The sequence below is a fragment of the Corvus cornix genome, chromosome 3 (assembly GCF_000738735.6).
Source record: "Corvus cornix cornix isolate S_Up_H32 chromosome 3, ASM73873v5, whole genome shotgun sequence".
In the NCBI taxonomy this organism is placed as follows: Eukaryota; Metazoa; Chordata; class Aves; order Passeriformes; family Corvidae; genus Corvus; species Corvus cornix.
In genome coordinates this window covers 81769659-81786623 of record NC_047056.1, presented here as the reverse complement: position 1 = coordinate 81786623, position 16965 = coordinate 81769659, and the positions used below count along the sequence as shown (strand labels likewise).

Below are 16965 nucleotides of genomic sequence, written 5' to 3'. Positions count from 1 at the left end.
CTGGTTGTGGAAAGGGGCTTAAAAGGGATGGTGGGACCAAGAAAGCCTGAATGCTGGATAGATTATGTTAACTGTGTTGAGAAATAGAATTAGTAGATTTATGTAGAGGTACATCTATGAAAAATCCTAGCTGTTCTAGGGTTAAAAAAGGTCTTTAAAGGCAGGACTGATAGGAAATCAATAATTTCTATTCGAATTTTCTGCAGGAAGTCCCTGGTGAGTAGCAAAATAGCTAATCTGCTGGGGCTTCCTTTTCTTTCCAGTCTTTTCTGCATGTGCAGCCTGACTGCTGCAGTTGAACACTTAATATATTTAGCTTCTTAGACTTTTCTATTTGACTTCTAATGGATGTTTTAAATGGAAGTCAGTGGGATCGTGGGGACAATAAAAGGTTGTCCACATATATGATTAATACTGTTCAGTACTGACATCCTAACATGCATTTTTTTAACACCAGTGGTGTAGAAGTATTATGAAAACAAAGCACTGTTCTCCTTTGACTAAATCACCAGCAGTACTCCTTAAACCACCCAAACAGTTCAGTGTGGACTTGAGCGGAGTGATATGAAATTACTCAGAATTGGAGCATTGGGTGGTGTGTTAACATTATAGGAGATTTAATATTGTTCGAATATCTCATTTCTGAAGTTAAATTAAGATAGAACTTGACTTGTTGCAGTTACTGAAATCTGAAATACTTTTTTCCTGATGGCTTGGAACAAATAAAGATGAAGCAGCCAAAACATTAATGCACAATAATCGACTACAAATGTCTGTAAACATGTTCTGTTAGGTTGCTATGAAACTCTTTATTCCTGGCAAACGAGAAGATGACTGTGAGACAGCCTTAAAGCTGTTGTCTCTTACACAAAGGGTCAGTGGTAATTTGTGGGGTTCTGAAAATCACAAAGATCACTCTTTTTTTTGTTTAAGTAAAATTGAACCAAGTATTGCTTTTTTTCTTAATGTTTGTTCTTCATAATTTCCTTATTAAGGAAGTCTTAATAGTAGGATTTTCCTTATTAAGGAAGACTTCTAGGGTGTGTTTTCACTTCCTTAACATGCATCTAGTCCTACTACTGAGTTACTGTGATGGAGAGATGAGAAGAATTGTCCTTTTTTTTTGCATGACCCTGTTTGCCATATTGCTTCCCTCAGTACCTGGCAAAGGGCACTGACCTGTTCAGATGGCTGAAACCAGGGATGTTTATAAAGCCAGGCAGGTTAATTGAAAAGCACATCAGCGTGATGTCCTCCTGCAGAGGCTGATGCACCTGGCTTCAGAAAATGTAGAGGTGCCACTTTCACCTGGACTGACAAGTCAGCCCGTTGAGTTGGTGTTAATTTGTTTTGAGCTGCGAGGCTGAGCAAATCGTAGGAGAAGAACACATTTTAGGAAATGTTTCTTTGTTGGTAAGGAAATTACATATGGAAACACAAAGTATCTCTGGGTTATTTGCTTGAGTCAGATTTCAGCTGAAATCTGACTCAGCTGGTTTGCAGAGAGTGATGTGAATGGCTGTTTATCAAAATGGACTCCCTTTTCACATTTTGAAAAAAAAGTGAAAAATAAGAAAATGTGAAATAAAATAGATAAAAATATGTAGGCTTAATTCATTTAAATGAATTATATTTAAATATTTTGTGTTAGTTTTAGAAATGATTTTTATACTGTATCAATAAAAATAGTTGGTTACAGCAATGCCATACAATTTTTAATGTTTGGGGAAATGAATAAATTTGCTTTATCCTAACAATGTGTATGTCTTTTTGTCATAAGGGGCTAGATTTTATAAAGAAAGCCCTACCCCTTGATACTCTACCCAAGGTTGTTTTCCAATCTAATAAATAGTAAAGTGCTTTAGGATTTGCTTTTAAGAGGTCAGTATTATTGTTTTAATGCTATAGTCAAAACCATTCCTGAGTAATAAATCTCATTCATTGAATTCCCTAGCTCACTCATTTCTGTTTTAAGCCATGATACTTCAGAATTGTGCCTTTAGTCCTGAAAGTCCAAATTAGGTACTTCACACTCCTCACATTACAGCTGTCTTGTTACATTTCACTTTTGCTTTATTGATTTTCACTTCAGTTGTTCCATCATGCTCCATTGATAGCAGCATGAGGCCTCTAATTTAACATCTCAGTAGTATTTCAGCAGTTTTATTAGGATGTATTTTATATTTTGAATTATAGAGTGACATACTAGTGTGGTGGAGCTAAAATGCTTCTAAATTAATTCATCACCCTAAATTGATATTAAAGAATTAATTTTCAAATTTGTATCAATTATTAGTTAAAAGCTCATTTTACAGGATTGTTCAAATACATTTCAAGTTTTGTGTGAGGGTGTAAAATTACTTATGGAACCTATGTATTAGGCTATTTCAGTGTACTCTGAAAAATCTGTTAATAAAGGATAAGGTTAGGTAAGCTGTAAGTCTTACATCAAAATATCCTGTAAGCAAGTGAAGTGAAATATAGTGGTCTGCCAATGGACTTGTAGGAAGCAGGAAAGTAGGAAGGAAAATTACCAACATTACCATATGTCTTCATAATGTTAATGTATTTTTAGTTTATTAAAATAAGATTTGTTTTAAATTAAAATTTAAATGTGTCAGTGAAAGAGAAGGAAATCAAGATGGCTAATTCATGGTATGCTATATAAGTAAAAAGAAGGGAAGAAGATGTTTGCCAAGTGTTTATGGTGTTACAGATGGGTATGGGTACAGGGACAGCTCTCATGGTTTTATCTGAAGCAGGGCTTCTGCACCTTCACAATTGTAGGGGTAAGGCCTGGGGCAACTGCACATTTGCATAGGAAGTTTATTTTCCTTTTTCTTTGGCCATGTTGTCTGTCAGCAGAGAGAGTGCACCAGAGGATGCAATACAGGAACTGAGATTACAGCTCCTTCAGTAATGAGAACAATTTACACAGTAAACAGTCCCTCTAGGGGAAAAAAGAATCTTGCATTCTCTTTGTTTCCAGTGTCTTGTATGAGAAATTGTGCTGTGTCCTGCAATTGTGGCAGCTCTTTGGACTTGGTGTTGGCTTGTGTAGCCTCACTGACACCACCAACATTACAGTGTCATTTGATGGCATTTTTTTTTTACTTGCTTTAAATGAATGTTCCTGGTGGGGGGGAAGAAAAAAAGGAAAGCAGAGGGAGAGCCAAAAACATATTCACTGATACTTATACATACATACATGCATATGGACAGGATACAAGGAGATACCGGAGTGGTGTGTGAGAATGAAAGATGTGTACTTAAAGATCTGTGAAACATGCCTCCCTTTAGTATATTGCAAATGCACCCTTGGACAATGGTTTTTCCCTAATCATCCCTTTCTGAAAACTTCTGTTAGCTTTCCTTTTTCTAGTTGAACTTACAGCTATTGAAATTAGAAATTCTCCTAGTAACAGCTTTCCCACTTACTAGTTTAGTCTGTTTTTTTTGGTTAGTTATTTCATGGTTATTTTGTTATTGTTTCATTTATTTCATAGCCACTGGTGTGCACTGTGCACATTTTTTCCATCCAATTTGAAGTCTTGGCATTTTCATGCATGATGGATTCCTATAGAAACCTACTGTCTATTTCCCAATGTTCTAAAGGGAAGATTTAATAGCAGACTGAGATTTTTCTGCTGTACTCCCTTGACAAAAAAGTAGTGCTGGCAAATATTTTAAATATGTGTTATAGAGGATATTGTAGTGGTGTTTCATCTCCCACTCCTTGTTTTTAATTTCATGAACTGAACAATTTTGTATGCAACCATCTATTAGACTGATGCATATTTGGGCTCTGAAATTACTGTGGCACAGAAATGTGGCAGGACTAAAATAACCTTTTGCACTCCCATAGGGAAGAAATAAAAAGAAATGTTTTGGGTTTGTAGCAGGAACAGCAGTTTTTTGTCTTGCCTTGGAGACAAAGCAAATTATTTAAATGTGGCCTTACCTTGTGAGAGAAGACTGGTAAGAATGGGCACTGCTGATGGGGAGTGTGGATGAGAGGCAGTGTGCTTTTGTACAGGTGCTCCTGTACATCTGTCTGCCTTTGAGTAGGGACAGTTACTTGTCAGTGCCTGAAAAAAAAAAGGAAGAAACAACACTTACCTTAATTGTAAACATTTTAAAATGCTTGTAAGTATTGTGTACTCTCATATAAGCATGAGGGGTATGCACATTTCAGTGTGAATAGGTCAGAACAAATGTTCCTTCAAGTATTAAGAATGTTGTAAGTTACAAACTGTTCTTATCTTTCATTTAGTTTCTCCTTTTCTTCCTCTGAGTTGTTACAAGTTAAAGTATCTGTACCTGTAATGAATGGCTATTGTTTCTACACCTAAAAAGGCCCATCTAAACAGCCATATGCTTAATTACATGTGACTTGTTTAGAAGTAAAATATTTCTGGGACAATATTTTCCACTTAGAGCTGGTGTATTGAAGGAATTGTGTGGTGTTGTTTCTTTTCTATATAGGTAAAGACAGAGTTTTCAACACCCCTTTATGTGAACAAGGAATTGTTGGCTTTGGTATTGGAATTGCTGTTACTGGTGCTACAGCCATTGCAGAAATTCAATTTGCAGATTACATTTTTCCAGCATTTGATCAGGTTAGTACTAATAAATTTGAGAGTGGTTAAAAGAAATCTTACAACTGTTTAAATTACTCTTCTGTTAGCATTAGTACTTGGTTTGAATATGTAATTTTTGCAAATATAACCACAGCTGTATTACTAATATTTGTGCATGCTTTAAGTAAACAGGCATAAACTGCAAACAGTACTAGTACTGTACTGTAAACAGTAAACTGTACCAAAGCCAGTTTGAAGGCTTATTGAATAATGGAAATTAAAGATGTGGCTTGAGGCAAATGTCTGTTTGTTTTAATTTTTGGTTTTGTGGCTGTGTTGGCTTCAGCAGCCTTAAATTCAACAGCCTGTGTCTTCCGAACACAGTTTCTCATTTCTCCAGCATACAGCTGCAGCTGGCCATGTGTCCGCAAGACAAAGTACAGATCTGGTCTGGGCTGATTGACAGTATGGAATGAGGAAACAACTGGGTTATAAGGCTACCCCTGAGGCTCAGGCATCTAACTTGAACACAATAAATTATTGGTTTATTTGCCTTGGAAAATGTTTGTCTTTGCACTGACTTAGAGTATTCCTTTGCTTCTAATTTCATCCTCTGAATCCCATGCATTGGAACAGATGATGTATTTACATTGCATGTATTGAAGTGTCTTGATGCATAACTAGAGGTATTGAACTGAATGTTGCTTTTGTATATAAATCTTCCCAGATTGTTAATGAAGCAGCAAAATACCGTTACCGCTCTGGGGATCTGTTCAACTGTGGAAACCTCACCATTAGAGCACCCTGGGGCTGTGTGGGCCATGGTGCACTATATCACTCTCAAAGTCCAGAAGCCTTTTTTGCTCACTGTCCAGGAATAAAGGTATAGTAACTCTTACTTTATGAAGATTAATTATTTTGTTTGTTTGTTTTGTAATGGACCTGACTAGCAGTGAGTCTGGATGCAGACAGGGGAAGAAGAGTAGATGTCAGCCCATAACAAAATATCTGACTATGTTAATTAAAAACTATTAGAAAACTTAAACTGTGCTAAGTGTTTGAGAATTTATAGCCATTATTGAAGCAATCTTTAGTAGACATAGCATTTCGTATTTGTCTGTTTTTGCACTACAGCCATACATTTTACATAGTTTTGTGTCCGGTATAGTACAGAACCTAAAAACTAACACTTGATAGGTAGTACTTTCCTTTCTGTTTTTTTTCTTTCTGCATCTGTCTTAAGTGCATTATTGAATTAATTTATATGAAATTAAATTAATTTCACAAACTGAAACACCAGAGGTTCTGTCTGAACATGAGAAAGCACTTGGCACAGATTGCCCAGAGAATTTGCAGAGTCTCTATTCTTGGAGGTATTCAGAGTTTGTCTGCATGTGGTTCTGGGCAACTGGATCTGGATGGCTCTGCTTGGTCAAAGGCATTGGCCCAGATGACCCTTGGGAGGTCCCTGCCTACCTCAACTGCTTGGTAATTCTCTGAGTGAGAACTTTATGCCAGCTTTCTGCCTGAGACGGTGGCATCCCTTGAAATGAAGATGCTGAGTGCTTAGGTGGATAGCTTTCCTAGAGAAGAGGGAGGGGCAGGATCTAGTAATCTCACATTAAGATAGCACTGTTTGCCAGGCTCCCAATTTTTTTTCTGAGTAAGTTTTTGTCTGTGAACTTGTTAGCTGGCATCAGTCCACTGAGCAATGGCTCATGGCAGATTAATGTGGAAGATTTAAGCAGAACCAGTATTAGTGTTCTAAAGGTGCGTTCATTGTTTATCTGCTGTTTAAACTGTTGTCTATGTATGATTTTGGTGTCCTAAAACTTCAGATATTACTCATCTACAGGGAGGCCATAGACATTTCTCCTACTTGTTTTTCTCTTTACTTATATAAAACCTTGTATTATTCACATTTTATTTCATTATGTTTTGAGGAATGGGATACATTTTTGGTTTTGGGTATTCTTTATGGTATTTAACGTTCTCTTCTGAACTTGAAAGTATTTCCTGATTATAGACAAAAGCAATCTACAAAATCTTTTGCCAGGTTATTAAATCAAATATTTTCTGGAGCTTGTTTAAACACTAAAGTAGTTTATTATCATATGAAAACGAAAGATAATTTAGATGATTCAAATACTGATGCCAGGTCTAGCTAATTTCTGCTGCTCTTTGTGTTAGTTTTTCACTTTCTTTCACTTTCCTTTGGGTAAAATGCTAAAATAAGTTGCTACCACTAAGAGCTGTCATCTCAGTTAAAGGTAAAGGCACATTGATTCTGTGGAACTGATGGAACAACCTACTAGTTTTTTGTGCACAGGGAAGTGTTTTAGACTCTATCTTTTGAATATTGTTGCTTTTTGAAAAGTGTTGTTCCTTTTTTTATTTTTTGCAAAGCTGTTTCTAATGCAGTTCATAATGTTTCAAGATTGCAGGTATTTTTTATTAAACCTGGCTCTTAATGTAGAAATCAAGAAGTTAAAATGAGCTTGTGGTTCAGGTGCATTTTCAAATGTCCCATATCTATTTAAGTATATTTTCTCCATATTACAGGAGGAAAGGCAATGTCTTACAAGCTGAGAAGGGTAGGGTTTGATGTTTGGGAAGAGCGGCTTTCAAAACAACCCTCCTATTAAACTTTGTGAAAGGTTTTTGGCTTTTTACTTTGTATTTTTCTTAAGTGGCAGGTAAGGTTTGGATTTCCCAAGCCAAAGGGAGTTTGTACAACTTTGGTTATTCAGGGGAAGAACTGTGGTCATTGGTACTTAGACAAAGCTTGTTGGGGTTTGAGGACACTACTGGATGGTTGCAGCTTTTGTCCACTATTGTGAGGATATACATGGAAGATGTTAATATTGATTCTCTGCATTCCATTGTAAGAATATCTGCTCTCATGTTTAGAAGCTTTCTTTTTCATTTCCAGCCTAAATTTGTCCCTGACTAACTTGTATATTTATCTGTCCTTCTCCATGCCCTTTGTATCCTAAGAGTACCACTTGTACTCTCTTTAGTCTTTGTTTCATTAGACTAAACAAAGTATCAAAGAAATATTAATATCTGGAGCTCTTTGGACATCTGTTCAATTTGTTTTCTTTTCAAAGGGTTGAAAGAATAATTAAGTATCCAGCTGAGTTTCTAGCAGTGATTTTTGCAATAGCACTAACAGTTCCTTGGTTATGTTACGGTTTTTTTGTAGAACTATACTGCATAGTATGCTAGTCATCCTTTGAGTAGATAATAAATTCCGATCTGAATTTCTACTGCTGAGTTCTAAATTTATAACAAAAATGTAATCCTTAAACATGTGACTTTCAGTATCTGTTTTTTAGTTTGTTTTTGTCAGTCATGTCCTCAATATGAACTGGGTCTTTTTGGTATCATCCTCTGTAGTGGTAGTGACTCCCAACTTTGGAATAGTTTTTGTTACCATGCTCTGACTTAATATTGTAAATGAATAAGGTAAATAAAATCTGTCCTAAAAATGGTTCCTAAGGATCTGTACTAGTGACATTCATGGGTAATTTCCCATGTGTCTGTTACCAAATGCTTTGGTGAAATACTAATAAACTGCTTTTCCCTTGTTTAGAAAAATCACTTATCGAGTTAATTTCATGTAATAGGAGATTTAGGTTGTGTTTTCACTCTTTTATATTACTTTTATATAAATAAATGATATTACTCTCAAAATATATTTTGAAGCCATGGCTGTAGTTAACATGGATTTTTTTTTTCAAACAAGTCCTAGAACTAATGTTTTCAGTGACTTCTAACTTCACAGCTATAGAAGTGTTTGCTGGTAGACTTCATGCTGCGTGTTCCAGCTCTTTGAGGTCTCTGGGATGTAAATTAGTCAGTTCTTCTGATTTGAGGGAATTCGGCTCTTGCATTCTATTTTCTTTATAACTGCCATAATTGGGTAACTTTCTTCTCGTAATAGAAATTCTCGTAGATCATCCAAAGTTAACTCTTCTGTTGGCAAATGAATTATACTGTTTCCTTCCAAGTATTTGGATTACATTTGGAGGCCTTGCTTAATTTTCTTTGCTTGATAATAGTTTAAGGTATTTATTGGTTATTTATTTCCAAAATGAACAGATTTCAGTCTTTCACTGTAAGCAAAGAAAGTCAGCTTTAAATAGCTTTTTCCTTTTGTAGTCTTCAAAACTTACTGGACTAAGTCTGAATACCTTCAAGGTCTGTTCTGATGAATCTTTACCCAGGCAAATGAGGATCACTCAGCTGAATTTTTTGTTATACATCTACATTAATTTTACTAAGTTCATATATATATATATATGCTCAATCTGTACATAGATTTACTTAAAGCAAATAATTGCTTAGTGTTGAGTATTATTGAGGAAGTTTCTAGCAGAATTGCAATTTTAAATAAACTATTTAAAAAATATTTTTACAGGTTGTTATTCCAAGGAGTCCTCTGCAGGCCAAAGGATTGCTGCTGTCATGCATAGAGGACAAAAATCCATGCATATTCTTTGAACCTAAAATACTTTACAGAGCTGCAGGTAAAGATTTGTACGTTGTATTTTCCAATAAAGTAACAATGTTTGGGGTTTTTTGTACATATATGTTGATAGTCACAGCTAAAACAATACTTTAGTAGAAATCTTGACTTGTTTGGTCTCTAGCTCTGTTGTGGGCTGGGTTTTTAGAGGAATTGTGTAAACTGAATAAATTCTTGAAGTTTGACTGCAAAGATAAGTGAACATTTACAGTCTCAGGTTAAAAAAATAAGTAGAAGTAAGAGGTATTATTCTGTATCAAATTCTGATAAAAAATTGGCAGAACTTGAACTACTTTCTTGTGGTGATTTATATACTAAAATAAGTTTCCAGATCAGTTTTTATTTTTCCAAAAGAACTGAGCCCCGCCATGACCGTTTTCCCAAAGTTAAAATTTCTTTGAAATGCTTAATTTCTAAAAATCTTCAAAATCTGCCCACTTAGATTTTAACCTTATTTGAAAAGAACTGTGGTTGCCATTACTTTGTTTTAGTCATAGTGAACTTTCTGGTTCAAAGTAGTTTTAACAACTCTCATTATGTGTAATTTATTGGAACAGTGAAAATTGACAATGATGGTGCTTGAGTTGGTTCTAAAAATTAGCTTGCTACTTGTTTGGAATAGAGAAACTTGACAGAACAGTGGAGATAGGCAGAGAAATTGGATGAGCGACTGATAAAATAGAACTGAAGCCACGACTTACCTGTAGCATTTCCCTGTCCTGTGGCTTTATGTATGTGAACTATGCTTGACCCATCAATCCAGTTTATAAGTTGACTGTGTGGACTGAATTTGAGTGACAGACAAAATGTTTCTATTTTGCTTTGGACCTTTTAAGAATACTTTTCCATCAGTGCATCCATTTTGTCAGTAAATTTATCGTCTTCCTAGAGAGACAATAATAAGGGAAAAATTAGAAAGCAGACATCAAAACTACAAAAAATGGTAATATAACTCAGGAACACATAGGATATTTACTGGTAAAACTGCTTATTTGCTTTTATATTTTCAAAAAAGACCCAGAAGTCCCATTAGCAATGTAAATTTAAAAGTGCAGCTATATTTAGTGTGGTAGGGTGTGATGTATCCATAAGGTATTGCATTCCTTAAGTTCAGTGTGTTTTGAGAACTTAATAAAATTCAGCTCCGTCCATTCATTTAGAGCAAGTAGTTTGAAAAATGAGCTTGAGTCTGAGTCCTGTTAAACAAAGAAGAAAAGATGAAGTGTCTTTAAAACAGGCCTTTATTCCTCCTCCTTCCCCCCAGTATTTACAAGTCACAAGTACAGACTGTAGAGTTAGTAAACTACTTGCTTTCGCACTGGCATGAAAGGCTGCGCATCAGTATCACACAGCTTTTGAGAATATAGGGAGGCTTTTGTGCTTGAGGAAATGACTTGCAAAGCAATTGCTGGATCATTTAGTGAACATAAATCAGGCTTGTGATCAAAATCTTGAGTAAAGATGTGCTGAAATAATGGTTAATGTGATACATGTGCTGGTCAGTAACCAGATACAGTGTTGCTGTTGTTGGTAATTTCTGAAAGACTGTGATTTCCTCCTGTATGCTCATGGCTGATTTTCAGAGACTTTACTTATATTTTTTATTTTAAAATTTCTAAGAGCATCAGTTTAGCTGTGTAGGTTGAAATTTATAGTACATGCTAATTTGTGTCAACATGTGACAGGAATGATTGTAACAGGTAATTTCCTTTATCTACGTGGATATTTTATTACTTCTACAATGTAAAGTAGGAATGTTTTACTATATGGAACAGTTTTTATGTTCCTTTTATTTTCATTGTAAACCTTTCTTTGTATCATTATTACTTTGTCATCTTCACTATTAAGCTGTCCTTTGGGGGTTGGGTCACCTTGGATTGGAGGATTACTGTTGTCTGGGAGTTTCTCCTATAAAATTGATCTCTCTTAGAGTTCATTCTTATTCTCCTGACCATAGTCAGTGTTTCTGGTAATTCTGCCATAGAAACCAAGTGGCCTGGTGAATTCAGAAATGGACCAGGGTCATCATGATTGATAAGATCAAGAGGCAGCAGCAATAAGACACAAGCCTGGTAAAGAATAAGATAAATGGTGGAAAGAAGGGTTTTAAAAATGTGACTGACATGTGTTTCATAGAGAAAATTTTTACAATACCCCATGTGAGTGTGTTGATTCTAGCAGGAGAAAGAAAATCGTACAGATTCAGAAATTGACTTAGACAGTAAGCTTGAACTATGTCTGTATTTACTGTTTCTTTCCACTAGTGTCTCGAAACAGTACAGGGTCTTCTGAAGGCTGGGAACATGCATGCTTTCCAAAACAAGAACACAAAATGGTATCAGTTTCCCTCTATTACTTAATTTATCTTTTTTGTTCCTTTTTACCATGGTATAAAACTTCACCTAAGATTTGGGATCTCATTGTTCCAGACAAAAATAGTTTTCTTTATTTCCATGATGATGCCTCAGTCATTGAGCAATAAAATTATATTGCCCCTACCATAGCTTTTTTTATTTTTTTTGCTGTAGCTTCATGTGAGTAGACATGTTTGTTCAGAGAGCTTTGTGACTGATGTTACAGTGGGTGTGTAGGGACTTAGTTGAAAAATTAAGGTGGTAAGGATGTTAATGGGAAGGAAGATTTTTCTATCTGTAAAATTAATGTAGACTTCTGAGCCTTATAATTTTCCTCTAATGGAGCTTGCTTTCTTCCTATGAGATCTCGAAATATTTTTCCATGATACTTTCTTCAGTGTTGTTAACGTAGTTGAAATTATGCCTGAAAAGAAACTGTGGGTTGGATGGTCTTTAAAACACAGGGTATCTGTCCTTATTTGGGTGGCCTGAAGCTAATAATGCGTTGTTTAAAACAAGCAAAAAATCAAACTAAAATAATGACAAAAATCCCACACTCACTCCACTGCACCCACCAAAAATTTATGCCCATTGCTTCTGCTGCAAAGTGTTGCTATTATTGTTGGAATTAGATGTTGGATGCCAGTGATGGAAGGTAATATATATCTAGCTTAGAATGTATAACCTGAAGTTGCTTCTTGAGAACGTTAAGTAGGATGCCAGGTCATTGGTTTTTTGTGGAAGCTTTTGTGCAGAACCAACCTCGTGATTTTGCATCTGATACATACCTCCAAGGAGCTATATAGGCCCACTAACTGCTTTCAAGTTTATTGGTTGTTTTTGTTCAGGAAGTTGTTTTTGTTTGCTTGTTTATTTTGCTTGCTTTGATGACAGGGTGGTTCTGCAACATTCAAGCATAGATTTCATAACAGTAAAGAAACTGTACAAAAATAAGAAGAACCTTCATAAGTGTTTTCAAATGTAGGTCTGGTCTCCAAGGTAAATCAGAACTGTAGCATAAAGTATTTCAGTGTAGCTATCACAGGGAAAGTGTGAGATTGCTATTTTTTAAAAATAATGTGTTTAGCTCAATTTCTTCCCAAATGAACACAGATTTTCCTATTCAAATATGTTGTGTGCTTATTCAGAAATGGGGTAAAACTAACCACACTATTTAATTAACATTAATTCCTATAGGAATATTTGCTACCCAAACATGCCTTTGCCCACACAAGATACAAGAGTAAAATTAGGCCTTAAGTCTTTGCTTTAGTCATCCCTGTGGATCCCAGGTGGATATTTAAGTAGCATTGCCTTAAGTTCACCACATTCACACTGTGATGAACCAAGAAGAAAAAGCAAATTCTGAAGTGAAGAACAAATCTGCAGGAACTTTTTGGAAATGTTTTCCAGTTCATTCAAAAAATAATGCATACCTTAAATATCCAAGAGCCCTAGTAACACCAAAAGGAGGGAGTGGTCTTCAAGCTAAGATCACAGAATCATAAAATAGTTTGGGTTGGAGGTGACCTTTAAAGGCCACGTGGTCCAAGCCCCCTGCAATGAGCAGGGACATCTTCAGCTAAATCAGGTTGTTTGGAACCTCATCCAACCTGACCTTGAATGTTTCCAGGGATAGAGCATCCATAGCTTTTGTTGGCAACCTGTTCCAGTGTTTCACCACCATCATAGTAAAAAACTCTTATATCTAATCTAAACTGACCTTATAAGCCCCTTTTTAATACTGAAAGGCCATAGTAAGTCCTCCCTAGGGCTTTCTCTTCTCCAGGCTGAAAAATCCCAGCTCTCTCAGTCTGTCGTAATAGGAGAGATGTTTCACCCCTCTGATGATCTTCATGGCTCTCCTCTGGACCCACACCACTAGCTCCATGTCTTTCCTGTGTAGACAACCACAGAGCTGGATCTTAAAGTTTGCCTGGGTATCTGTTAATGGTAAATTTTAGAAGTTACAGAAGAGAACTGTTTTCTTTGAATGAAGTTGAATTGGTAAGTTTCATTTTCTGCATTAGCTCGGTGTGCAAACAATTTGAGCTAGTTCCTGTATACAGATACATGATTTCACGTATAGGTATATATGTTATCTATGTGAATATATTTGTAGATACATATGTATGTAAGACATATATCAGAAAGCAGTAGCTAGATGGGAAGAGAAAAGAAGTATACTTGCCGTGCATAGTTGTAGCTAGTAATTGTAGATTTGTACTTCCCTCACTGTGAAGCAGGATAATGCTTTTGCATCTGTGGCTCAGCCCACAGGCCTGTTTCTCTACCCAGTCACCCACTTTGCTAGCAGTTTGTTTAGCAGAGGACCTGCTGTTCCTCGCTGTACCTGGGCTCTTTGAAGTGCTCATCCTTAATCTTTGTTTACTTCCTTGAACTGTTATGGCAGTGCCACCACGAACTTGGCTGTACATGTGTGGAGTGGGAATTACAGTGATTCTCCCCCCGGATGGCTCTTTACCTTTCAAAACTTTTGAGTGGAGGATCTTAGCCAGTCTAGGAGCTCTGTGTGTTTCCCACTGGACATAGAACAGCTTTTTATGACCCTGCAGTCTCTCCTGGTAGGTGGTGTTCAGGCCACATATTATTCCCACACCAGCAGCTGGTTCCAAGACCCCTGCTTGCTCCTGTTGTTCACACCACAAGCCCAGGGTGTCTGCACACTGGTTTGTCTCCACTTGCTGGCCCCGTGTCTTGTCCTTTCATACTTGTGTAACCAGCAGCTGGTACTTAGTCCTTGCAGCACACAGCCCTTGCACTGGACAGGATTTCCAAGGAAGCTGGGACTGAATACCACAATGAGGCACTAGGCTCAGTCAGACAAACATGCTGACCAGCCCTGATAGGCTCCTCCTATTGTAACCCTTTCTGTTTCTTTCCTGCTTTGCTCCTCACCAACCCCCTTCACCTTTGTGTGCCCTCATCAGCTGGTGTAGTTCCAGGCACCCTGCTCCAGCACCCTGGGCCCTTGGGTTTGTGTGTTTACCAGTTGCAAATTCCTGGATATGCCCATCATTTCTTATAGCCCTTCCCTGAGTGTTCCTGACAAGGTTTGTTTCTTTTCTTAGTTATGTTTGTCTTCAGGTTTGTGTCTCCATATTTTGGTCATAGCTTCTCCTTTTTCTTTATCATCCCATCAGACAATTTTACTGGAAGGAATACTCCGATATTTCCCATACCCTTATCAATAAGTGGGACTGAGCATGTTTGGTTCTTGTAACTGCCACCCTCAACCTTCGTGGTAACGTTTGTGTCCCTGTGTGTTCTTCTTTGTGGCTTTTCCCTCTTTCTATTATCCCATTTTGCATTGTAAAGATTCTTGTCTAGACACCCTTCAAGGAGCAGATGCTGTCTTCTTTCACATAACCATACAAGTGTTTATCAGAAGTTTTCCCTTTCCTTTCCAGCCCTGTATTTTTCTAGCCACTTGTTATTTAAAGAAATCATTACAGAAGGACACTGATATTTTAGTGTATGTTAATTTTCCTTCAATAATATTAGGAAGGAGCAAAGAAATGTAAGCCTTTCTGAGTAAAAATCCAGAGTTAAATATACAAGTACACGTGCAAAGAAGAATTCTGTTGCTATTTAACTTATGAGATCATAATGTTATTGCAAGTGCCGTAGTGACATCCCCCTAAATGTCAGAGATACTAAGAAAATATCTGAATTAAAGAGGAAAAGGAGGCTTTGATTTATAAAAAGTATTAACAGCCTGTGCAGTGTCAAGGGCACATAATGGTTATGAATCAAAGGAGAAGATGAGTCACCTTGACATTATCGGGTTTAGACATCTTGTGGAGAACCTACTCTGATGTTTTTTGACCTTTTCAGTTTCATTTAATTGTACTATATATGACACTGGTGGTGTAGCAATAAATACTGCTTGCATCAATGGTTGTTATAGAGACAAGGCAGGTAAGATGAGAAAACATGTGTTTTCTTTCTGCTGTTCAGACTGCTCTTTTAGAAAATGCAGCAGATGTTGTAACCTCTTAAAATTAACTTGTCATGGCCCTTTTTCACTGATAATTACAATTTTTTGCTAATTGCTGTATTTGAAATCTGTATTTGAAACATTTGATTTAAAATACTTTATTTCTTCAGTAATAGACAAATAGTCTGCTTTGTATATAAACACTGTTATCCTTAATTAGATAATTATTATGAAAGAATATTAACAGAATAATTTCATATGCTATTTTTCATCTTTATTAGTTGGGAGAGGAGTTTTTGCAAAGGCAATTGAGAAAAATCCTTCCAAATTGGATTTTGACAAGCTGAATTTTCCATTTAAAATTGGCAGGTATTATAGATGAGCTCATTTAATGGGCGTTTTGTTGCAGAATTGTTTAGCTATAGTAAGTAATTAGTTAATTTGTGTAATTGTGTCTTATATTTCACTTCCCTAAGTGGATAAAACCATGGCATAGAGAAAAGGCATTTATTTCTGTCATGTACACCTTCCAGTTCTCCCTCTGGCTCATCCCACTCCTTTCAAAACCTTCTCATTCATGTCAGTACCCTGGGTTTCCACTAGAAGGTCCTGTGGTATCTTTTTAAGTTTCTTGTTCTCCAGGTTTCATGTAGGTGACCATTTCATGACAAAGACACTTATGCAATGCCAATTAGTGTAGTTCTGGGTTTCATTATCTCTCAGAATCTCTTTCTGTTGCCTGAGAGTTGTACAATGTGCAGAATCCATAGAAACCTGGTCTGCCACTAATGTGCAGTGAGCAAAGGCTGAATGTGCCTTTCTTCCCTTTCCTTTCCAGCCCTATATTTTTCTAGCCACTTGTTATTAAAAGAAATCATTACAGAAAAACACTGATATTTTAGTACATTAAAAATTGTTTGCAAAGAGATCTGACTTCGTGCTATGTTTAAAAGCACCTCGTGTTTAAAATACATTTTAAACATTTCCTTGATTAAACGGGTATGTGTTGTTGAATTATGCTGAAAAAGAATTTGTTGTTATGTTTTTAGGAAGAATGAATGATTTAGTTAATATGTATATCTCTTCTGTGCCTGTTCAGGTGAAGTGAGATATCTCTAATCTAAGCACAGGCAAAAACATTCTTTACTGTGAGGGTGATCAAACATAGGCATAGGTTGCCAAGAGAGATGTGGAGTCTCTGACCATGGAAGTGCTCAGAACTTGACTGGACAAGGCCTCGAATGACCGGCTCTGAGCTGGGGGCTTGGATGAGGTGATCTCCAGAGGTCACTTCCTACCTCAGCCATTCTGTGATTCTGTGATATATGTGGTATTTATATATCGTTAGCAACAAGGAAAAAAAATTATCTGCTTTAATTGAAAATTACTCGCTACTTCATTTATTGAGGTTATGTTTGGAACTTGTAAGCCAGGAAAAAACCTAGGTCATTCTACTTGTTTTGGATCTACCATAACAATGAGGGAAAAATACAAACCACTTTACCGCTGGTACCACTCACGGAAATTCTGTATCGTAAC

The 16965-nt window shown here is 36.5% G+C and overlaps 1 protein-coding gene across 2 annotated transcripts in view; it reads left to right on the top strand.

The window, feature by feature from the left end:
- Positions 1-16965, top strand: part of BCKDHB (branched chain keto acid dehydrogenase E1 subunit beta) — a 116328-nt gene that overhangs the window by 18507 nt on the left and 80856 nt on the right. For both annotated transcript variants that reach the window (XM_039569180.1, XM_039569179.1), the window contains exons 4-6: positions 4486-4619; positions 5308-5463; positions 9004-9112. In XM_039569180.1, coding sequence (XP_039425114.1) covers positions 4486-4619; positions 5308-5463; positions 9004-9112 — 399 coding nt within the window. The remainder of the gene's footprint in view (positions 1-4485; positions 4620-5307; positions 5464-9003; positions 9113-16965) is intronic.